A 25753-nucleotide genomic window follows, 5' to 3' on the forward strand; every position below is an offset into this window, starting at 1 on the left:
GCGCTTATGTAATGGAATGTATTGACTATTTGTATTCACAGCCAAGTCCCCTCATGTTCCCTGATTTAAGAGGGGATGGCCACTCCACTACCATTGTCAACTCTCTCCTGACATGAACTGAAGCCATGTCTCATGTGCCCTCTCATCCACTGGTGCATTGAATGTTTCCTGTCCAAGCATTGTGAGTAGGCCTGTCAATTTTCTCTCATTACTGTATGTAGTCAATTACATTCACAAACACAATCACATTATTACACATCAATGTGATTTTAATCCTTGCTTGGACTAACTCATTCTTAGCTCTTTTGTCCTGCACTGAAGCCTTTGAACACAACTCATACCCACATTCAATCACTGCTGTGATCCCTTCCCAACACTGTAAGTAGCCCTCTCATTCCCATTCCCCATAATATTTAATTATAAATGTCTTTATTAAATGTATTAGGTTAAAATCATTTGTCTTTGGCTGGTCTGTGCCTATACCGTGGTTCTCTTATACTCCTCCATTTTTGAAGTTACCAGCCTCCATTGATGTGGATACGCACACGCTAACTCAGAGTTTAGGAGTCAATCAGCACTTTCGAGGGGATTATCCCGAGCAATTAGTTGCACAGATTTGCTAATCTTGACCACATCATGACTAGCTATTTAGGATGCAGGATGATTTGTAGATCAGGGATTCTGCAGAGCCTTGCTCAGGCCCATCCTCTGGGACACTATGTAGCATAGTGTTACTTCACAGTGTCTGTCTAGTCTGCTTTGGTCCATCTTACCCAGGTTTTTGCACTCTGTCAGAATCTCCCTGGTGACCTGGAGGCTCCGGCTGATGTAGGTGTCATAGGACTCTGACACGCCAAGCTTGCTGATGGGAATATGAGGTCTGGAGGAGAAGGAGAGAAGAATCCGTTAGTTACACTGAGCCATGTCCTCTGTAGCTCAGTTAGTAGAGCATGACGCTTGCAACGCCAGGATAGTGGGTTCAATTCCCGGGACCACTGTACGTAAAATGTATGCAAGCATGACTAAGTCACTTTGGATAAAAGCATCTGCTAAATGAAATATTCAGAAAATCCTTATAATGGCACTGTATAACATTTTTATTGCTGGCTATTTTCTGTTTACAATGTATTTTCACCTGACTGCAACACTTACCAAAGAGCTGCAGTTAGTTTCAGAATGGGTAGCAAGGAATTAGTTAGTCCTAAATATTTCCAAAACTAAAGGCATTGTATTTGGGACAAATCATTCACTAAACCCTAAATCTCAACAACGTCTCGTAATGAATAATGTGGAAATTGAGCAAGTTGAGGTGACTAAACTGCTTGGTGTAACCCTGGATTGTAAAATGGTCAAAACATATTGATACAACAGAAGCTATGATAGGGAGATGTCTGTCCATAATAAAGCACTGCTCTGCCTTCTTAACAACACTATCAACAAGACAGGTCCTGCAGGCCCTGGTTTTGTTGCACCTGGACCACTGTTCTGTAGTGTGGTCAGGTGCCACAAAGGGGGACTTGGGAAAATTGCAGTTGGCTCAGAACAGGGCAGCACGGCTGGCCCTTAAAAGTACACGGAGAGCTAACATTAATGACGTGCATGTCAATCTCTCATGGCTCAAAGCGGAAGAGAGACTGACTTCATCACTACTTGTTTTTGTAAGAGGTTGACAAGCTGAATGTACTGAGCTGTCTGTTTAAAATTCTAGCATACAGCTCGAACACCCACGCATACCACACAAGATACTACATAGAGCCATGACTACATGGAACTCTATTCCACATCAGGTAACTGATGCAAGCAGTAGAATCAGATTTAAAAAGCTGGTACAAATACACCTTATGGAACAAAGGTAGACACACACACGCACACATTGTAATATTGTTGTATGGTGGTATTACATTTTTGGGGGGGTTGTGGATATGTGGTGGTGAAGGGATGTTATATGATGTACTGTTTTACGTGGCCTTTAGATTGCAGGCCTGCGTATGAGTAAAGCAAAAAAACTGTCTAGGAACTGCTCTGATTCAGCCGTTATGGGGAGCCTAGCTGTGTGGAGGAGAAGACACTTTTTGTTTCCTTAAGTGTCCTTGCATCAACAACCTTTGAAATGTTTGAATCCTTTATGATGTCATGTTATTTGTGGATTCAAATAAAGTATTTCAAGTGTGTGTGTGTGTGTGTGTGTGTGTGTGTATGCATGTATGTATGTATGTAGTGAGGTACTGTATTCAGACTAAGTGTACTGCACCTGTAGGTTGTGTCCACACTCAGGCTAGCAGCAGCCATGTCAGTGGGAGGGATCCAGGCAGGGAGAGAGGTGCCAGACACCCACTTGGTCCACTCAAACAGACCGGGCTCTATACGGATCTTAGTCTTCCCCTCCTGCTGCAGGCCTGTGGAATAGAATAGAATAAAGTAGGATGGAATAGAATAAAACAGAATGGAATACAATAGAATAGTTTATTGTAATCCGAGGACGAAATTCTTTGTTCATCAGACTGATGATTGTGGTGGATGGTAATGATATTGATCAGGACATACCTCTGAGGATGTTGTGGGCAGTCTGGACACAGCGCAGCGAGGGAGAACAGTACACAAAATCTATCACCGCGTGGCTCTCCAACAGGGCTTCACCCACAAGGCGGGCCTGAGTGGAGCCGAAAACTGTGATTGGACAGTCTTTGTCGTAGTCTCGGAAGCCTCCACTTCTCGTTGGCAAACTAGACGGCATGTTGAGGTTGGAGCGAACATATCGGCCTAGAGAGTTATGAACGTAAAAGAGGAGGCAGACTGATTATCATAATACAGTATGTACATTAGTACTACAGTAAAGCATATCTACTATTCAATCCAATACATTTCCCCCTATATCCTATCTCCTACTGACCTTTAGCATCAAAGCACTGAGTGATCCAGTGTTTCCCAAACACTACATCCATCCTCTCACCATGGCGACACACAAACAGACTCCTCTTGGGAAGACATGACTGAGTGGTGGGACTCAGCATCTGGAGAACACAGTTTCATTACACAGTTAACACACCGTTCATACAGCATTGATACACTGGTAATACCCATTATTAAGTACTATTATTACTCAATCATGTCTGTACATAAACATTTGAATTCTTATTCAGTGTAGAATAAGAAAGGTTGTACAGCCTTTAGTAACCTAAAAAATGTACTGTGAATTTATATATAAAAAATGTGTTACATTTTGTGACAAATCATTCAGTGTAACACGACTACCTGGACAGGTGGACAGAGGACCGTGAGGCTGGATGGATCTCCAGGGTCGTCAAGAAAACGTCCGTCCAGCTGTCCATCAAATAACAGGCCACCCACTGCACCCCCAGCGTTGGACGGGGAGGCTGGGTTGCTGAAAGAGTGAGATCTGGGGAACAGATATACAGAATCAGGAGATTAACTTGAACCTAAACCATATCAAAAAGTAACAACGCTCTTTTAAATCACTAAGTTTTGGAGTAGCAAAACAGCAAGTAGAAAGGAAAGGGGACAACTCTACTGCATTAAAAACTCACTTTTATTTACAGAATCACATCCATAGCAAATCTCTACCCATTGAGTATGAAGCCTTCCTCTACTTACCCATGGAAGACCCAGGTGTCACACTCATCTGCCCGCCTGACATAGTTCTCAGGCAGCAGTCCAGGTAGCCCAGTGCCCAGAGAGGTGCCATAGACCCAGCCCTCGCTGGCACTACCCTGCTCCACGGGGGTCATGAAAATAAAGTCGCCAGGCGCGAGCTCCAGCTCGTCCTCGTTCTGGGGCACGTATGGGTACATCACACGCAGTGTCTGGGAGGAGGGGGGGGGTTAGAGGGCAGGTATCAAACAGGTCACCAATCAGAGAGCAGGGGTCAAATCTAATTGTATTTAAAAATTGCAATACACTTTACAGTAAAACAATACAACAATACAGTAAAACAATACAACTAGACTAAAATAAAAGAGATATAAAATAGGAAAACAAGAGATCAGTAATAAAGACAAAAAAGAGAGATGAATAACACATAGGCCACAACCAGGTCAGAGTAAGGCAGATTGGTGGGGCTGGTGTACCTCGTGGTTGGCGAATCGGATGTCCCGGGAGAAGAGCACGGCCAGCCAATCACAGCCCAGCGACACGTCCACTCCCTTGGCCAGCTTCTCCAAGGCAGCCAGGTGATTGGCCTGGAAGTGGTAGGCCAGGGTCACATGGAGCTGCTTCTTATGGGGCTCCACGTGCACATCTGAGTTACGGAGGGAGAGAAACAGGAGCATTATAGACACCATTTATATATTTACAGCTATATGGCATTTTTTTTGTTGAAAGTTCGATAATTGGAAAGAGACAGAAACAGAGACATCTGAGCACAGAGGAGGAGCTCAAAGACACTGTGTTGCTGCAATGCTCTCATTTGCCATTTTTCTTTTTCATTCATTATAAGACACACCACAGCGACAGAGGTGTGTGAGCATAGACATGTAAGCACAGAGGAAGACACACACTACGTTACAGACACTATTATTGCTGGTATTGTCCATTTCTTTCTCATTCATTGCACCACAACACTGTACAGAGACACACAGAAGTATTCCATGCATTATTACTGCTATAATGCGGTTATTGCCCATTTATCTCCCATTCATTGTAATACAGAACAATACATGTTTACGATGGACTGAATGAATGTATTCGCCACTTCAGTCTCTGGTAGGAGCGCAGAGTGGAGAATACATTCATTCAGTCTATCGTACACACTGAGGCAGAGGAACACAGTTCCCACCCGTCTGTATGACTGCAGTGGCTACAAAAGAGGGAGGAATGTCTGAAGCATGAGACATTACTCCTTTCATTCTTAATATGTTGATTGCTATTTTAACAACTGGTGGATCTAATCCTGAATGCCGATTGGTTAAAACCGCATTCCAGCCGGTGTCTATTGCACAAGTTACCAACGTCTATGACGTTAAAATGGCTATTTACTCTGTTCCATCTGACAGCGCAATCCACTGTCTCATCAGCCCAGCCAGGGCAATTTAAAAACTTGATCTCCACTATAAAAAGCATCTAGACATCTCCCATTTCTTTTAGACTAACATTTTGTTTTCAACAGTGGAGATTTGAATAAACCTTGCTGTCTGTCCGACATTTGCAACATTATTTCAATATTCAAATTCGATCCCCAGCTGTCCAATAATAATGAACGTGTCGGGACAAGACAGTCAGTCAAAATCATGAATCAGCATAATTTTTATGGATATACAGTACCAGTCAAAAGTTTGGGCACACCTACTAATTCAAGGGTTTTTCTTTATTTTTATTATTTTCTATATTGTAGAATAATAGTGAAGACATCAGAACTATGAAATAACACATATGTAATCATGTAGTAATCTAAAAAGTGTCCAACAAATCAAAATATACTTTATATTTGACATTCTTCAAAGTAGCCACCCTTTGCCTTGATGACAGCTTTTACACTCTTAGCATTCTCTCAACCAGCTTCATGAGGTAGTCACCAGGAATGCAATTAAATTAACAGGTGTGCCTTGTTAAAAGTTAATTTGTGGAATTTCTTTCCTTCTTAACGTGTTTGAGCCAATCAGTTGTGTTGTGACAAGGTAGGGGTGGTATACAGAAGATATCCCTATTTGGTAAAAGACCAAGTCCATATTATGGCAAGAACAGCTCAAATAAGCAAAGGGAAACAACAGCCCATCAATACTTAAAAACATGAAGGTCAGTCAATGCGGAACATTTCAAGACCTTTAAGTGCAGTCGCAAAAACCATCAAGCCATATGAGGCTCTCATGGCTCTCATGAGGACCGCCACAGGAAAGGAAGACCCAGAGTAACCTCTGCTGCAGAGGATAAGTTCATTAGAGTTACCAGCCTCAGAAATTGGCAATTAACTGCACCTCAGATTGTGAAGCATTTATTTGGGCTGCAGAGTTCAAGTAACAGACACATCTCAACAACAACTGTTCAGAGGAGATTGAATGAATCAGGCCTTCATGGTCGATGTGCTGCAAAGAAACCACTACTAAAGGACACCAATAAGAAGAAGAGACTTGATTGGGCCAAGAAACATGATCAATGGATATTAGACCGGTGGAAATTCAAAGGACTCATCTGAGTCACTGGCTTACTGGTGCTCTTCCATGCCATCCCTAGGAGGGGTGCGTCACTTGAGTGGGTTGAATCACTGACGTGATCTTCCTGTTCGGGTTGGCGCCCCCCCTTGGGTTGTGCCGTGGAGGAGATCTTCATGGGCTATACTCGGACTTGTCTCAGGATGGTAAGTTGGTAGTTGGAGATACCCCTCTAGTGGTGTGGGGGCTGTACCTTGGCAAAGTGGGTGGGGTTATATCCTGCCTGTTTGGCCCTGTCTGGGGGTATCGTCGGACGGGGCCACAGTGTCTCCCGACCCCTCCTGTCTCAGCCTCCAGTATTTATGCTGCAATAGTTTGTGTGCCGGGGGGCTAGAGGCAGTCTGTTATATCTGGAGAATTTCTCCTGTCTTATCCGGTGTCATGTGTGAATTTAAGTATGCTCTCTCTAATTCTCTCTCTTTTATTCTCTCTCTCGGAGGACCTGAGCCTCAGGACTACCTGGCCTGATGACTCCTTGCTGTCTACAGTCCACCTGGTCGTGCAGCTGCTCCAGTTTCAACTGTTCTGCCTGTGGCTATGGAACCCTGACCTGTTCACCGGACGTGCTGCCTGTCCCAGACCTGCTGTTTTCAACTCTCTAGAGACAGCGGGAGTGGTAGAGATACTCTGAATGATCGGCTATGAAAAGCCAACTAACACTTACTCCTGAGGTGCTGACCTGTTTCACCCACTACAACCACTGTGATTATTATTATTATTATTATTATTATTATTTGACCCTGCTGGTCATCTATGAACATTTGAACATCTTGACCATGTTCTGTTATAATCTCCACCCGACACAGCCAGAAGAGGACTGGCCACCCCTCATAACCTGGTTCCTCTCTAGGTTTCTTCCTAGGTTCTGGCCTTTCTTGGGAGTTTTTCCTAGCCACCGTGCTTCTACACCTGCATCGCTTGCTGTTTGGGGTTTTAGGCTGGGTTTCTGTACAGCACTTTGTGACATCAGCTGATGTAAGAAGGGCTTTATAAATACATTTGATTGATTGATTGATGAGTCCAAATTTGAGATTTTTGGTTCCAACCGTCGTGTCTTTGTGAGACACAGAGTAGGTGAACGGATGACCTCCGCATGTGTGGTTCCCACCGTGAAGCATGGAGGAGGATGTGTGATGTTGCTTTGCTGGTGACACTGTCTGTGATTTATTTAGAATTCAAGGCACACTTAACCAGCATGGCTACCACAGCATTCTGCAGCGATACGCCATCCCATCGCGTTTGCGCTTAGTGGTACTATCATTTGTTTTTCAACAGGACAATGACCCAAAACACACACCCAGGCTGTGTAAGGGCTATTTGACCAAGAAGGAGAGTGATGGAGTGCTGCATCAGATGACCTGGCCTCCACAATCACCTGACCTAAACCCAATTGCGATGGTTTGGGATGAGTTAGACCGCAGAGTGGTCAGCACATGTGGGAACTCCTTCAAGACTGTTGGAAAAGCATTCCAGATGAAACTGGCTAATGCCAAGTGTGTGCAAAGCTGTCATCAAGCCAAAGGGTGGCTACTTTGAAGAATCAAAAATATTTTGATTTGTTTAACACTTTTTGGATTACCACATGATTCCATATGTGTTATTTCATAGTTTTGATGTCTTCACTATTATTCTCAATGTAAAAAATTGTACAACTAAAGAAAAACCCTTGAATGAGTAGGTGTGTCCAAACTTTTGACTGGTACTGTATACAAAATAACTATCTATAGAAAACAGGTCAAACGAAATTAAGTGGAGCTAATTTGCAGTCTTTCCAGCGAAGTGATTGTGTTAGCTGTGTTGTTTGCTAGCTCTCGAACAACAGTGTCCTGAGCACATTGTCTATGGCAGGTGAAATCTCGCATCATGAGCTTATTGTCATGGATGTATTCAAATAAATATCACTAGAAAATAGCTTAAAAAAATGCAAATACTTTGTTGTTATTCTGGTGTCTGCACTGTTTGACGTGACTGTAACTTAGCTGTAGTTGGCTAGCTAGGAAGCAAAGGATAAGAATGTTGCCAGCATGGTAATGGAACATTTAGAACGATCGACTGGGTCGCGTCCATAGATACAGAACAAAAAGACTTAACGACTGGGTCGCGTCTCTGGCAACCGAAACGATAGAACTAAAGACCAGCCGGCTTGGGTAGCAACCCTAGATTTGTGTCGGTACTATAGCTTGTGGAAGGATGAAACACTGAATAAATTAATCAAAATACCGTTTTCATTATTTGACTATGTTGGTAACGCGTTGTATATCCTCCAAACACCTACTTCTCGGACATTATCACTTAAATGTATTGTCCAATACATAAGTCCAATATACCTGCTTTAGTAGCCGCCTCCGTAGCGAAGTCAGCGGCAAAGTCCTTGAGCACTTCTGCCACCTGCTCCTCCACAAAGAGGCCTATGAAGTTGGAGGAGGTGTAGAGCTCAAGGGGGAGAGGGTTAGGGAAACGACCCCTCCATGACCCCACTGTAGCCTGTAGGGCCTCACTCAGTGCCTCCACCTTACCGTCCGCACACTGGAGAGAGAGGGTGACTGAGATAGTTACATGTACAGTATAGTACAGACACAGAGATGCAACTCTGTACACAGTGATGCATAACACAGAGATTGCACAGATACAGAGCGACGACAGCTGAGTCAAACCCAGTGAGCAGCATATACATGCACCATGGCACATTATACAGCAAAACAATGCCAAGAATCCAGGTCAAAGAAACCCAGCCGAGACGTGCAGTCACTGCCAGTAATGACGACAAACAGTCTCACGGTTTGTCCAGAAACAGACAAACAAGGGTCCCCCATTGGTCAGGGCAGTACTCACCATGAAGAACTGGCAGAGGGTGATGTGAGGGAAGATGTTGTGGGCCTTGTTCTTGCCGCAGGTGACCCGTGACTGCTGCCAGAAAGTGCTGAGCTGGTGGAGCAGGGGGCCGCTGGGGCGCAGGTATAACACATACTCCCTGGGGAGAGGGTCGTCCAGAAATGGGTCGTCCACATGAGAGAACAACCTTGGGCGAGGATAAGGGGAGGTGAGAAGGTGAGGAGGGAGGGTCAGTACACAGGGGTGAATTCAAAGTGTCTCAGAGTAGGAGCACTGATTTAAGATCAGTCTTGCCTTTCAGATCATAACGAATATGACTATATGGACGATATATGGCTTTAGGGGGACCCGATCCTAGATCAGCATTCCTACACAAAGATGCTTTTGAAATATGAGCCTAGGGAACTGGATGTGGGCTACACCCTCAACCAACAACACGAGTCATGTCTTTATAATGAAGTGTCTGTCAAAATAGTATTTAACTTGACACTACAGTATTTTTCATAACTCTACAGTATATTCATTCATATAACAACAACAAAACATTTTTCCATTTTATAAAGCGGTACTGTGCAATAAAAAGAGTGTGGGGTGAGTGAGTGAGTGGTGCATGTTTGTTCCATCCCCAGCAGCTGGCAACAGGGTTGCAGTAACAGAGTTACAGCGATGTCCTCATACAGTCTATGGACGGATGTCCTTGATGTGATCCGCTTTAATGATTACCACCTCTAACCAGGCCTTCACTATTAAGTCAGGAAGAAGTAAGGGTGTGTGTGTGTGTGTGTTCAATACCCACCAATCACAGGCCGCCTGCACATTTCTGCCTCCCGTAGACACCAGAGCTTTTAGCCTGTAGAAAGAGAAAGACAAGAGACAAAGAGATGATCAGCAGAGTCTCAAAATCAATAGTGTCTTTTCCGGAGGATGCTTTATTAGGACTTAGTTTATTGGAACTTGTTCAAGAGTTTGTATTATTTCCATGTATCCCTGTACCCAGTACTGTACCACACCGAAAAATGTATCCAAGTGTGCAGGCCTTGCAGTAGGTATGGCTATAGTTTGCATTTTATATGGCTCTAAATGTCCTGATACAGTACAACCACTGTCGGCAAAGTGAACTTCTGTTTATTTGCTTTGGAGCGATATTAAATGAACATGTGAAAACAGGGCTTATTAAGGGTTAAATAAATGACTGCTAATGCATGCTAAACACAAGCTAGAGTGTTCATTCTTATCACACGCTCGGGAGGGAGGAGGTATCACACACTAGTTCCTCTTACACTTTATTAGTCATTATGAAAACAGTGGCTACTGACCATCTTTAGATCAGCAAAGCATAGCCACTGTCCTCATGTCACACAGCTGGAGTGGATGATAAACAGTCGACTGTAAATCAATAGCTCCTTACACAACTCTTAACAGGCTTCAATAACATACGTAGGTTTCCGTGGCAAGATTGAGCGGGTAAGATAGCTATAGCGTTTGACAACGTCTATGTTTATTTGTGTCTTTATGCACAATGTGTATCCATGTGTGTCCGTGTCTGAGAGAGACAGAGAGAAGAGTCATTGTGTGCAGTGATAAAAAGGCAGCAGCTGCAGATATAGTTTTCTTGTTGAAATTAATTATTGAATATGTGAAGAAAATGCAAATGAGATACTGCTGGGAAATTAGAAAAACATAAGCTAAAACTAAAGTGGGGAGAAAGTCACTGAGGTCAATTAGAAACATTATTACCTACATTTGATGCTATCTATGAAGCTACGGTATAAAGAGCTAGCTAACTGTGCCATTTCCCAAAGCCAGTCAGCTTACATCTATGGGATTTTTTTTAACTCTGAGTGAGAAAGAGCTAATGACATTTCAGTTAATGAGAGCTTCTCTGATTATAATTAGTGTCTTTTTATAAAACCTCTAAAATCACATGTTCACACTCACAGTAACTCTGTAGGGACTAGAATACCTGCTATGATGATCAGAGGCTGTGCCAGGCAGTGCCAGCTGCCACATAACTCAAAGGACTACATATTAACCCAGAATACAAACTGACAACTGGACTACAACTCAGAGAGGAGAACTTCATAACCCAGAATCCCCACTGACTACGGCACTGGGGATGGTAATTAAATGTGAGCCACATGGACAGAGTTAAGTGGATGGACTCTTATTGACACACACTCCCTCTCTGTGTGACACTGTTCTATGTCACAGCATTTCACACCCACCTCAGTCAGCCTGTCCTCAATGTGTTGTTTGTACCTGTGAAGGATCAATATTCACACACACACACAGACACATGCACGCACGAATAAACACTTCAAGTGAATGACACAGATGAGAACTTTTACACATGTTCGGATGCAACATACAACACCACGCTGTCTCTTAGACTCGAGCTGAGAATAGCAAAAGCCCTAGTTTGTTTCAGATGACAATAGAACACCATTTGTTTGATGTTATTACAAAGAGGGCCATTGACTGATTCCTTTTCCTGGTTCTTCTCAAGGTTACTTCACTTCCTGCATCTCTTTCACAGGCTACTTACTAGTCACTTTAATAATGTTTACACATTTTGCATTACTCATCTCATATGTATATACTGTATTCTATCCTATTCTACGGTATCTTAGTCTATGCCGCTCTGACATTATACATATTTGGACGAACATATTCTTAATTCCATTCCTTTACTTTAGATTGTGTCTATTGTTAGATATTACTTGTTAGATATTACTGCCCTGTTGGAGCTAGAAACACAAGCATTTCGCTACACCCGCAATAACATCTGCTAAACATGTGTATGTGACAAATAAAATGTTATTTGATGAACTGTGTGCATTTAATTTCCGTTCGCAGTAAAGACTCGATCAAAAGTACTCGTGACTCTGCTCTATCACCGTCAGTGAATGAGGAACAAACATTGTAAGAAGCACCACAGAGTAAATGTACTGTATTTTTTTCCATTTCTGTTAGCAGTATAGAAACTGAGAAGGCTATAGTCTACCAATCACCCCGTTTGTGACTCTGCTCTCTTACTTTGCACGTCTCATGATCTCACCATCTGTCTGTGAATGAGTTAAGTTTGAAGTTGTATTTGTCACATGCAAAATAACAGTGAAATGCTTAACTTGCAAGCCCTTCAAACAGTGCAGCATCCTATATCAAAATAGTATTAAAAAATAATAATTCACACAACAATGACAGGTTGATGTAAGCTATATACAGGGTCAGTGCCAGTACCACATTTACAATGTGCATACTGGAGAAGTTGAGGTAGGTACAATGCCTTCATAAAGTATTCATACCCCTTGACTTATTCCACATTTAGTTGTGTTTTTAGAAATGTTTGCAAATGTATTGAAAGTGAAATACAGAAATCTCATCTACATAATTATTCAGACCCCTGAGTTAATACTTTGTAGAAGCACCTTTGGCAGCGATTACAGCTGTGAATCTCTTTGCGTACATCTAAGAAAGTTCCATACCTGACTGTACAACATTTGACCATTACGCTTTTCAACAATTCTTCAAGCTCTGTCAAATTGGTTGTTTATCATTGTTAGACAACCATTTGCAGGTCGTCGTAGATTCAAGTCAAAACTGTAACTCGGACACTCAGGGACATTCACTGTCTTCTTGGTAAGCAACTCCAGTGTTGATTGACCTTGTGTTTTAGGTTATTTTCCTGCTGAAAGGTGAATTAATCTCCCAGTGTCTGATGGAAAGCAGACTGAACCAGGTTTTCCTCTAGGATTTTGCATGTGCTTAGCTCCTTTCTGTAAAAAATGTTATCCTGAAAAACTCCCTTGTGCTTAACGATTACAAGCATTACACAACAAAATGTGGAAAAAGGGTGTGAATACTTTTTGAAGGCAATGTATGTACAAATAGACAGGTATTAGGAGAAAGTGACTAGTAGCAGGATAAATAATAATTATAATAACAATATAGCAGCAACATAAGTGGTGGGTGGGTGTGTGCATGGTGGCAATGTGCATGAGTAGAGACTGAGTTTGCATTTAGTCAGTCAGAGGCATATGGTCCTTGGTGGGGGTAGGCAGCTATTGTCTATCTGTTTAAAAGTCTAATTGCTTGGGGGGGGTAGAAGCTGTCTCGGAGCCTGTTGTTCCGAGACCTAATACTCCACTGCCGCCAGCCGGACGGAAGCAGAGAGAACAGTCTATGGAAGGGGTGGATGGAAAGTTTGGCCATTTTTCGGCCCTTCCACAGACACCGCTTGGTGTGTACAGTATGTCCTGAGGATAATTCAGTGTGTAGACTAGACACTTCATAAAGAGCTGGAAGCAAATAAGTGTCAAAGACAACATTTACTATTACATTTTGTTAGCAGTATAGAAACTATCCAAGACACAAGCAACCAACCAACCACCGTGATTATTACTATACTCACTGTGTGTGTGTCTCGGCTCACCATCATCTGTGTGTGAATGATTCATAATGGAAACAGAGCCTGCATCCCAAATGGACCCCTTTTCCACGTATAGTGCACTAGTGTTGACCAGGGTCATAAAGCAGTGCCCCATATAGGGAATCTGGTGCCATTTGGGACACATCCAAAGACTCCATCACCACCACTATGTGACCAGACCTCTTGGAGTGAGAAGCTAACAGTGAATGTAGTGCCACTCTGGTGTTCACAGTCGGTGAGCTATTTTTACACTAGCTATCCCCACAGAGAGAAAGACTGGCCCACAGAGCAGTGTGCCTGCCTGCCCTGGCTGCTGCTGCCGCAATGCATGCTAGGACAACAAAGTCCTGATTACATCACCAGATGGCTCATACCGTCATGTAGAGAAAACACAGAGACATACGGTCATTTCCATGTAAAATTACCCATGAGCACCAACATATGAAGTTCAAAGGAGCATGTAAAATTGGGTGTGAAATATTTTGCAAAAGTAATTCATATATACACTACCAGTCAAAAGTTTAAGAACACCTACTCATTCAAGGGTCTTTCTTTATTTTTTACTATTTTCTACATTGTATAATAATAGTGAAGACCTCAAAACTATGAAATAACACATATGGAATCATGTAGCAACCCCCCCAAAAAAATCAACAAATCAAAATATATTTCAGATATTAGATTCTTCAAATGTGACCCATTTCAGGAAACTAGGCATATGTCGCTAGTCATGACTTCACAGGAGAGCCATTACATTTTTTTATTTTATTATCAAAATGCGTTTTTGGGCAGAAATGCCTTCTGGGATATGTGAACTTTCAAGTGCCTTAATAACAAACTTGTGTGCCATCTGTAAATATGAATACAATTGTAAAATGATGAGCCTTGTTGGTTAAGCCACAGAAAGAGACAGCAACCTTCCCACTAGCCATGATTGGCTGAGATAACGAGTGGGCTGGACATGCTGTGAGAGGAGTTCGGATTGGTCTCCCATATAGAAAGCTTCTGTCTATTTGAGCTGGTCAGTCTGTTGGTAATCATGTCAAACGCGACATTAAACAAATATATACACTGCATCGCAGTGCTAGAGGTGTCACTACAGACCCTGGTTCGATCGGGAGTCCCATATGGCGGTGCACAATTGGCCAAGCGTCGTCCGGGTTAGGCAGTCATTGTAAATAAGAATTTGTTCTTAACTGACTTGCCTAGTTAAATAAAACGGCGGTACATTTTACCGAAACTTCAGTAAAAATGTGTTTTCGTCAAATGTTCAGTGTACATTGTTAAAAGCAGTCCGTGCATTGAGTTGTATGGTTTGTTAAATTTTGAAATTAATGGTTTTAATTTGGCATATATTGTGAGAGAGACACGTGGAAACATAGGCCTACACACAAGTGCTTGCGAACACACATACACAGTATATTCCACCTTTCTTCAAGGGAGAAACTACGCTGAACAAAAAAAATAAAACGCAACATGTAAAGTGTTGCTCCCATGTTTCATTAGCTGAAATGAAAGATCCCATGAATTTTCCATACTCACAAAAAGCTTATTTCTCTCAAATTGTATGTACAAATTTGTTTACATACCTGTTAGTGAGCATTTCTCCTTTGCCAAGACAATCCATCAACCTGACACGTGGCATATTAAGAAGCTGATTAAACAGCATTATCATTACATATGTGCACCTAGAGACAAAAAGGCCACTTAAAATATGCAGTTTTGTCACACAACACAATGCCACAGATGTCTCAAGTTGAGGGAACAAGCAACTGGCATGCTGACTGCAGGAATGTCCACCAGAGCTGTTGCCAGAGAACTTAATGTTAATTTCTCTACCATGAGCCGCCTCTGTCGTTTTAGAGAATTTAGAAGTACGTCCAACTGGCCTCACAATCGCAGACCATGTGTATGGCGTCGTGTGGGCGAGCAGTTTGCTGATGTCAACGTTGTGAACGCAGTACCCCATGTTGGCGGTGGGGGTCATGGTATGGGCAGACATAAGCTACGGACGCTGAACACAATTGCATTGTATTGATGGCCATTTTAAAAATGGACAGAGATACCGTGAAGAGATCCTGAGGCCCATTTTCGTGCCATTCATCCGCCACCATCATCCCCTGTTTCAGCCTGATAATGCATGGCCCCAGTTCACAAGGATCTGTACACAATTCCTGGAAGCTGAAAATGTCCCAGTTCTTCCATGGCTTGTATACTCACCAGACATGTCACCAATTGAGCATGTTTGGGATGCTCTGGATCAATGTGTACATCAGCATGTTCCAGTTACTGCCAATATCCAGCAACTTCACACAGCCATTGAAGAGGAGTGGGAAAACAATCAACAGCTTGATCAATTCTATGCGAGAGACGTGTCGCGCTGCATGAGGCAAATGGTCTGACTGGTTTTCTGATCCACTCCCTTACTTTTTTTTATGGTATCTGTGACTAACAGATGCATATCTGGATTCTCAGTCATGTGAAATCCATAGATTAGGGGATAATGAATTTATTTCAGTTGACTGATTTCCTTATATGAGCTGTAACTCAAAATCTTTGAAATTGTTGCATGTTGCGTTTATATTTTTCTTCAGTATAGATAGATTTCCTATTTCTGCAGGAGATATACTTATGAGATCACAGCGACCCAGAGGTGACCAAGTCTGACACCAATAACAAGTAGGACACTGCCCTCACATAAAACATTTGGCACACAATCAAATGAAGTGGGTTAGAACTCGTTTTCTCGATATTCTAACATTCTCAGTACAGCGTTCTATGGAAGACACCCCAATGTGGTTATTATAAAGTAGCTAAATCTATGTAAGTGACACTTACAGCGACACAGACTAAAATACTTTGAAGCTTATCATCTCATGAGGATTAGTGTGAGAGAGTTTAACTCATTCAGGGGAGACTGGAACACTGTAATATAACACACACCTGTTAAAATGCTAGCTTGTCACGTCCTCCAGTGTGTGCTGGCCAGGTCTGGAGTTAACTCTAACCCCCTCCACCCCTCACAACTCCTCTAGTCCCTAACAGTGATGGGAGAAAAAAAAAAAATCGATAGTTACATATCAGGATATTTCTTTGATGATATTATAATACATTATATCATATTGACAATATCGCAACATACTGTCATTTTTGCTCTAGTTGGCTGTACCTGCACCAAAACTCCAGTATCTTCATTAGCTAGATCTCATATCTTGATTGTTAAATAGGGAGGCTTTTTTTTTTTAAAGCTCTTATTTCCATGACTGATCAAAACTTGTTTTCTCATGGCTCGTCCTTCTGCAGCCGACATACGGTCAGCGAAATGTTTGGAACATCGAATCGCAATACATATTGTATCGGCATTTTAGCATTGTGATACTATCATATCGCGAGGTCCCTGGCAATTCCAGGCACTAGTCCCTAGCCCCTCTCCACCCTGCCCCTCCTCGGTTCCAAGCAGGAACTCAATGATTTATTTATAAAACTGCATTTCCTGTTCAAGGCAAGGGATAAAAAGGTTGGAGTACACTCTGATAATGTACAATCATAGTAGTGGTGTGGTGAATGGGAGTGTGGATTTGTCTGAATGGACATGTTGCATAGCCGTAGTGTATGTATGTTTTTGTTCTTGAATAAAATCACACAACAGGGTCAAGCGGGAGGAATCGAACTGCTTGGTGATAAAGAAGAGATATTTGAGCGAGTACAACATTTAGGAAACACTTTGGAGGGAGCTCTGTTCGCTCACACAACCTAAAAACATACTCATCTGGTTGCATCCCCCTTCAAAATCTGAACAGCTCCCTCTGGCCCCTCCCCGACTCAGCCTCTATGGGGAAATTCACATTTCCTGTTTACAAAGCTGCTAGTGAGCACACATCACTCACCACTTATCACACTGACCGTGCAGAGAAAACTCCTCATCCACAACACATAACCCAACTGCACCTCCAAAACTATCAACAGAGGAAGTGTCCTTCCCTGTATCTGGCCTGGCTTCTGACTCGCCCTTAGACAGCCGAGATAAGGCTTCACGGACCTGATCGTCATGCATCATCAGCCTGCGTTTGAACTGAACCACACAGAATAAGAAAACATTTCCTCATCCTCTCCAACTTCAGGGCCTTTTTTCAACAGCAGTTACTGAATTCCTGTGGGATGACCTTTCAGAAGAGAATATGTTAAAAAAAAATGGTTAAAGAACAACATTCTGTATGTGTCCAAAATGGCACCCTATAACCTACATAGTGTACTACTTTACAGTGCAGCCTATGAGCCCTGGTCAATGTAGTGCACTATGTAGAGAATATGTGGCCATTTGGGACAGAGCCTATGTCTCAGTCTCTGTGCTCTGTTGTGCCGTAAATGCATCATCTCCAGATCCGATCAGTCTCAATGAGACTCACTGCATATCCCTACTCACTCAGGGAGGAGTGATGGCGCACCTCGCTGTAATGTGCAGAGGTAGGCAGAGCAGGGGGGAAGAGGAGAGAGAGGGGGAGGAAGAGAGAGTTCTAAGACAAAGAGGATAGAGAGGGGGGGAAGAAAGAAAAGGATATGGAAGACAACAGGAGGGAGACGGAAGAGAGTTAGGCGTGCTGATCCTCTGTGCTTAAACCACACAAAGCCCATTCTGTGCTGTACTGTCTGCGAGCTGCTCAAACATCTTCTGAACCCAACAAAAAAGCTCAGCCCACTAATTGGTTGTGTAAGACATCTTTGTTATCCAGGGCCAGTATTCATAAAGCCGCTCAGAATAGGAGTGCCAATCTAGGATCAGGTCTCCCTCCTGTCCATGTGGTCATATTCATTATCCTCTAAAAGGCAAAACGGATCCCTGATCAGCACTCTTACTCTGAATACGGGCCCTGGTCTCTGGTATTTTGCATGAATTAATTGTGGTTAACAAATAGGCCTTAACTCTTTGCATTCAGTGTCAGTGTTTCCCTCAGACCGTAGTCTCTCTACAAAGCCAACAGTATGATGAACCCCTCTGCCCTCTGTCAGTGTCTCACACAATCACTCACTTCATGAAAAACATTTTTTTTTTTTAAAGAGGATAGAGGACCATGTGGTCATTCAGGGTAGAGATAGCGGTGGGTGACACCATTAAATATAGAGACAGAGCGCGAGAGAGAGAGAACGAGAAAGAAAAAACATTTCCATCCACAGTTATGAGAGTTAAGTCATACCGTATAAAAGAATTACGACAGCTGTGATGGAAACAGGAAGTGTCGGTACAATTTTTAATAAGTGGTGTGATCTGTGTCTGTAAAATGTACTATGCTAAACATCTTTATGTGCAAATATTGATATAATAATAATCATATCGAAGTAAACTTGGAGTCACAGATTAAATAAATTATGAACTTCACAGGGTGGTGAAAGTGCAAGGTGATGAGCTTGATGCTCCTTGCCAATAAATATTGAGGGTCTTATTCTGGTGACATGATGATTGATGCTTGACAAAAATATTCCATAATAAACTCATCATGTAGGATAGCCTACCCGCACTATCTGCGAGCTGTTGGCTAGAGGGCACTTGCCAAGACCAGAGTAGGCACATTTGCTATTTAACGCAACGCTATTTGACAAAACTATCGGTAGAGTTGATAATGCGATGGAAACACACTGAACTTGAGATTTTTTTATTTGATACATGAAAACGGAAGAAAGAAGAGAACAAGAAGCTCACATGGACATGTAAAACCAACTACTAGTCCGTCTAACATTGGGAGTCTCCAGGCAGAACACTATACAGCAAAAACAGATGAGTGTGCAACTTTCTTTTTCATTGGTATAGTTTATCTTATCCGTTAGTCAGCACCACCTCATCTAAAGGTTGCGTGTTCTTTATTTCATTCCCTTTCTCTCCAGAGCCACCAGAGAGATATGTAGTGTCCTAAATGGCACCCCATCACCTATATAGTGCCCCTACTTTTGACCAGAACTCTAAAAAGGGCCCTGGTCAAAAGTAGTGCACTAAATAAGGAGTTGGGTGTAATTTGGGACATAACCATAGCCTAACATCTGTCACACAGAAAGCCGAGTCAAGCTCAAGGCACCAGAAACATTTAATCCATCAGGTCCTCCCTATTCTACTCTAGCCTGGGTAGACCAGACTGAACACTGTACTTAGGTGGTGAGCGAATCGTACAGTCAGGTTTAACCAGGGCTGTGTTCAGTACAATTTTTAGTTTTGGCACGTTTAATTGAAGGGAAACGGTGCTGTACTGAACGACCATTTGAAAAACAGAACGTGGTTGGGTTGTGAAACACTGTCAGCATGGCCACTGCCCTTTAAATACGTCACTCAATGCTTCAAGCCACACCCACCATGGTACATCCGTAAGACTAACCTAATTGTCAAACTGTAGAAATAGTAGCCCATTACTGAAGTAGTACAACTTCAAATACTGGCTAGCTTTGCAAGGGACACAAATAAAAATACTAAATGATACAACAATTAATAACCAAATATGCTGATGTCACTGTACCTATTTGTATATGTTTTCCCCTCTATTGCATAATGCAGGAAATGCTGAGTCCACAGAAACAGTAAACACTAGTCTTTTGGTATTCACTTTTAGTTGACACAGAAGAGCCAGAGTAATCAATACAAATATCTCCTCTCAAAGTCTGTCCTCAGTGGCTCAGATCAGGTTTCAAATGCATGAAGGCATCATTTTTTGGTTGTGGTCTAGTCCTTGTGTATGGCTTTAAGCTACAGTATATTACCAATGACACTGCAGCTTTCTGACTCAGTACATACAGTATAGACTTGTCAGCAATCAAACCATACTTATTTTGTAATTCTAAAGAATTCCATCTTTCCAGCAGATCTGAATCTGTCCACCATGCATGTTTATCTCTGGGGGCCTGCTTGCTGAATGCACACGTTACAGAGCCTCAGCGAGCTATTCTGCAGACAGACAGTCAGTCAGTAACCCCCACACATACAAACAAAGGAACATCAATATATCCATTTGCTTGTAGGCTACATCTAGCAATGTGGTAAACATCTCTACTGGATGTCCCTAGAAATGCAACTACAAAGCTTTTAGAAAAAGGAAACAAGAACGAGAGAGAGAGTCTTTGCTAGAGTGTACTTTATACCAATAGTGTTGGATCTGTGACATTCACTTGTATTGATCATATCTTCAATGCAATATCAGTTCCCATTGACTGTAGTGACCATAACATTGGCTTTCCTTGTTATTGCCACAAAGTACCAAAGGAAGGGCTTATAGATATTGATAAGAGAGCATACATGTTCTCAGGACTCTTTTGTTGAAAATTAAAAAAATGTATGTTAATCTGATGTGTATAAGGAGGACAATCCAGATGAAGCTCAGAGTATTTGTAAACGAATTCTTGCCGATTGTTGACAAGCATGCACCTGTTAAGAAACTGTCAGAGCCCACTGGAACGATGATGAATTGAAAACTTGTATGGTTAAAAGAAATGCAAAAAAAAAAGTGGCAAACAAGTCAGGTTGTTCATTTGTGTCATGACTTCCACTGAAGTCGGCTCATCTCCTTGTTCGGGTGCCGTTCGGCGTCACCGGTCTTCTAGCCATCGTCGATCCACTTTTCATTTGTTTTGTCTTGTTTTCCTACACACCTGGTTCTCATTTCCCTCGTTAATTGTTGTGTATTTAACCCTCTGTTCCCCCCAATGTCTTGGTGTGGAATTGTTTGTTGTAAGTGCTTGTGCACATGTTTACTGGTGCGCGTCGGGTTTTGTACCCATGTTGGTTATTTCTTTATGCCGTTGGTTTTGAAATTAAACTGCTCCGGCTATTACCTAGTAATGTTCTCCTGCGTCTGACTTCACTGCCACCAGTTACGCACCCCTTTACAATCTGTTTGGTTGACATACTGTCAATTGAGGAAAATAAGACATTACCAAAACAATATATTTTTTTTAACTATGATAATGACTTTGGAGCACCTTAAATGATAGGGAGTGGCTACTAATCCATGACTGGATCTTTTATTTCTGAGGCTCAGTATCCGTGAGTGTGCAAATTCTTGCAGTATCTCGCGGGAATTTGGGACTTCACTCATTTTCTCTGGCCAAAATCAGATTAGATACATACAGTGCCTTCAGAAAGTGTTCATACCCCTTGACTTAATTCACAATCTGTTGTTACAGCCCGAATTCAAAATTGATTAAATATTTTCTCACCCATCTACACACAATACCCCATAATGACAGTGAAAACATGTTTTTAGAAACTTTAGCAAATGTATTGATAATTCAATTACAGAAATTGTAATTTACATACAGTGAGGGAAAAAAGTATTTGATCCCCTGCTGATTTTGTACGTTTGCCCACTAACAAAGAAATGAACAATCTATAATTTTAATGGTAGGTTTATTTGAACAGTGAGAGACAGAATAACAACAACAAAAAATCCAGAAAAACGCATGTCAAAAATGTTATAAATTGATTTGCATTTTAATGAGGGAAATAAGTATTTGACCCCCTCTCAATCAGAAAGATTTCTGGCTCCCAGGTGTCTTTTATACAGGTAACGAGCTGAGATTAGGAGCACACTCTTAAAGGGAGTGCTCCTAATCTCAGTTTGTTACCTGTATAAAAGACACCTGTCCACAGAAGCAATCAATCAATCAGATTCCAAACTCTCCACCATGGCCAAGACCAAAGAGCTCTCCAAGGATGTCAGGGACAAGATTGTAGACCTACACAAGGCTGGAATGGGCTACAAGACCATCGCCAAGCAGCTTGGTGAGAAGGTGACAACAGTTGGTGCGAAAATTTGCAAATGGAAGAAACACAAAAGAACTGTCAATCTCCCTCGGCCTGGGGCTCATTGCAAGATCTCACCTCATGGAGTTGCAATGATCATGAGAACGGTGAGGAATCAGCCCAGAACTACACGGGAGGATCTTGTCAATGATCTCCTGGCAGCTGGGACCATAGTCACCAAGAAAACAATTGGTAACACACTACGCCGTGAAGGACTGAAATCCTGCAGTGCCCGCAAGGTCCCCCTGCTCAAGAAAGCACATATATATGCCCGTCTGAAGTTTGCCAATGAACATCTGAATGATTCAGAGGACAACTGGGTGAAAGTGTTGTGGTCAGATGAGACCAAAATGGAGCTCTTTGGCATCAACTCAACTCACCATGTTTGGAGGAGGAGGAATGCTGCCTATGACTCCAAGAACACCATCCCACCGTCAAACATGGAGGTGGAAACATTATGCTTTGGGGGTGTTTTTCTGCTAAGGGGACAGGACAACTTCACCGCAACAAAGGGACGATGGACGGGGCCATGTACCGTCAAATCCTGGGTGAGAACCTCCTTTCCTCAGCCAGGGCATTGAAAATGGGTCGTGGATAGGTATTCCAGCATGACAATGACCCAAAACACACGGCCAAGGCAACAAAGGAGTGGCTCAAGAAGAAGAAGCACATTAAGGTCCTGGAGTGGCCTAGCCAGTCTCCAGACCTTAATCCCATAGAAAATCTGTGGAGGGTGCTGAAGGTTAGAGTTGCCAAACGTCAGCCTCGAAACCCTAATGACTTGGAGAAGATCTGCAAAGAGGAGTGGGACAAAATCCCTCCTGAGATGTGTGCAAACCTGGTGGCCAACTACAAGAAACGACTGACCTCTGTGATTGCCAACAAGGGTTTTGCCACCAAGTACTAAGTAATGTTTTGCAGAGGGGTCAAATACTTATTTCCCTCATTAAAATGCAAATCATTTTATAACATTTTTGACATGCGTTTTCCTGGATTTTTTTTGTTATTCTGTCTCTCACTGTTCAAATAAACCTACCATTAAAATTATAGACTGATCATTTGTTTGTCAGTGGGCAAATTTACAAAATCAGCAGGGGATCAAATACTTTTTCCCCCTCACTGTAAGTATTCACACCCCTGAGTCAATACATGTTAGAATCACCTTTGGCAGTGACTACAGCTGCACATTTTTCTGGGTTAGTCTGTAAGAGCTTTGCACACCTGGATTGTACAATGACTCCCTAGTCCTTGCTGATGACAAGCATACCCATAACATGATGCAGCCACCACCATGCTTGAAAATATGAAGTTTTTCAGTGATGTGGGTCGGATTTGCCCCAAACATAAAACTTTGTATTAATAAGGACAAAGTTAATTTCTTTGGCACATTAGTTGCAGTATTACCTTAATGCCTTATTGAATATTTGTATTCTGTACAAGCTTCCATCCTTTTACTCTGTCATTTAGGTTAGTAATTTGGAGTAACTACAATGTTTGATCCATCCTCCCATCAAAGCCATTAGACTGTTTTAAATGTCACCATTGACCTCATGGTGAAATCCCTGAGCGCTTTCTGTCCTCTCCGGCACCTGACTTAGGAAGGACGTCTGTACCTTTGTAGTCACTGGGTGTATTGATACTCAATCCAAAGTGTAATTAACCTCACCATGATCAAAAGGATTTACAATGTCTTTTTTTTTTAACCCATCTACCAATAGGTGCCTTTCTTTGCGAGGCATTGGGAAACCTCCCTGGTCTTTCTGGTTGAATCTTCGTTTGAAATTCAATGTTCGACTGAGGGACCTTACAGATAATTGTATGTATGTGTGGGGTAAAGACACGAGGTAATCATTAAAAAAAATCATGTTAAACACGATTATTGCACAGAGTCCATGAAACTTATGTGACTAGTTAAGCAAGGGGTTGAATAGCTAGCCACATAGCCAGCAGGGTTGCATCAGTTTTCATTGGACTAGAGCTAGCTAGGCTGGCTAGCTAGGTAGCGTGAGCTGATCATCATGTAGCAGCCTGTGCTGACTAGCATCGTTAGCATGCTAAAATTAGCTAGCAAAAAAAAATAAATCAAGGAAATTGTACTGAAAGCATGACAAAATCATGTTTCAACATTGTAATTGCTATTGATGTTTTGGTTCTTGTTTTTTTTGCTTAGTGACATTATGAAAATCATATTTTTGCCATTTAACTACCGGTATGCATCTAAGAAATCCTATAACTACCGGTAAAAGAAGTCCTAAATTCCTACGATCATTTGTGCACTCACGAAGAGGGAGCCTCAGAAATAAAAGATCCGGTCACGCATTAGGAGACACACCATAAGTGATATTATGGGAAGAAAACCCAATTCATCTCCATCGTTTAGTGATGGGTCATTTATAACAAAACCTTTTGATATAGCCAGTCATTTCAATGATTATTTCACCGGTCAACTGGACAAACTGAGAAGTGAAATGACAACATTGAACAGTGAACCGCCATATGTGTATTGAAGATCTATTAATGAAAGAGAAGGATTGGTGTTTTGAATTTAGTCAAGTTTGTGTGGAAGAGGTGGAAAAACAGTTGTCATCAATAATGAAAAGCCACCAGGTATAGACAACCTAGATGGGAAATTATTGAGAATGGTAGCAGACTATGTAGCCACCCCCATTTGTCATGTCTTTAACCAAAGCCTAAAGAATGGCACTGGAGGGGATGGCTGCCGTTTTACGGGACCCTAACTAATTGTGCTATTTTGTGTTTTTTCACATTGTTTGTAACTTATTTTGTATATGTTGATGCTACCGTAATTATTTTGTATATGTTGATGCTACCGTCTTATCACCGAAAATAGCTTCTGGATATCATAACAGCAAGTACTCACCTCGAACTGGACAAAGATTTTTTTTTTATGAGTCAGAAGCGAAGGATATAATGTTGCTCCCAGACAAGGCCCAAATCCCCGTCATAAGCATTAAGAAATTAAGGAAATAGAGGGGGCGGAGATCATGGTGCCTTGTGAGAATTTGTTGGCGAGTGGGTAACCGCCTCTACCATCTGTTCTATTAGCCAACGTGCAATCACTGGAAAATAAACTGGATGAGCGCCGTTCGAGACTATCCTACCAACGGGACATTAAAACCTGTAATATCTTATGTTTCACCAAGTCGTGGCTGAATGACAAGGATAATATACAGTTGGGTTTTCCGTGCATCGGCAGGACAGAACAGCTACGTCCGGTAAGACGATGGGTGGGGGTGTGGGTCTATTTGTCAAAAACAGCTGGTGCGCAACGTCTAATATTAAGGTTGTCTCGAGGTACTGCTCGCCTGAGGTAGAGTACCTCATGATTAGCTGTAGACCACACTATCTGCCAAGAGTTTATCTATATTTTTCATAGCAGTCTATTTATCACCACAAACCGAGGCTGGCAGTAAGACCACACTCAATGAGCTGTATAAGGCCATAAGCAAACAAGAAAATGCTCATCCAGAAGCGTCACTCCTAGTGGCCGGGGACTTTAATGCAGGCAACTTAAATCCGTTTCACCTCATTTCT

General features: G+C 42.2%; 1 protein-coding gene across 2 annotated transcripts in view; it reads right to left on the reverse strand.

Annotated features, from left to right (window-relative positions):
* ubash3ba (ubiquitin associated and SH3 domain containing Ba) overlaps window positions 1–25753 on the reverse strand; it is a 55306-nt gene that overhangs the window by 2333 nt on the left and 27220 nt on the right. Inside the window, exons 2-11 of one of the 2 annotated variants that reach the window (XM_014195838.2) lie at window positions 9790–9843; window positions 8994–9180; window positions 8489–8687; window positions 4086–4255; window positions 3613–3821; window positions 3250–3397; window positions 2891–3011; window positions 2545–2760; window positions 2252–2396; window positions 774–880 (exon numbers count right to left, since the gene is read on the reverse strand). In XM_014195838.2, the coding sequence (XP_014051313.1) occupies window positions 774–880; window positions 2252–2396; window positions 2545–2760; window positions 2891–3011; window positions 3250–3397; window positions 3613–3821; window positions 4086–4255; window positions 8489–8687; window positions 8994–9180; window positions 9790–9843 (1556 nt within the window). The remainder of the gene's footprint in view (window positions 1–773; window positions 881–2251; window positions 2397–2544; window positions 2761–2890; window positions 3012–3249; window positions 3398–3612; window positions 3822–4085; window positions 4256–8488; window positions 8688–8993; window positions 9181–9789; window positions 9844–25753) is intronic. The other variant, XM_014195839.2, reaches the window with a different exon arrangement.

Source organism: Salmo salar, chromosome ssa04 (assembly GCF_905237065.1).
Source record: "Salmo salar chromosome ssa04, Ssal_v3.1, whole genome shotgun sequence".
Taxonomy (NCBI): Eukaryota; Metazoa; Chordata; class Actinopteri; order Salmoniformes; family Salmonidae; genus Salmo; species Salmo salar.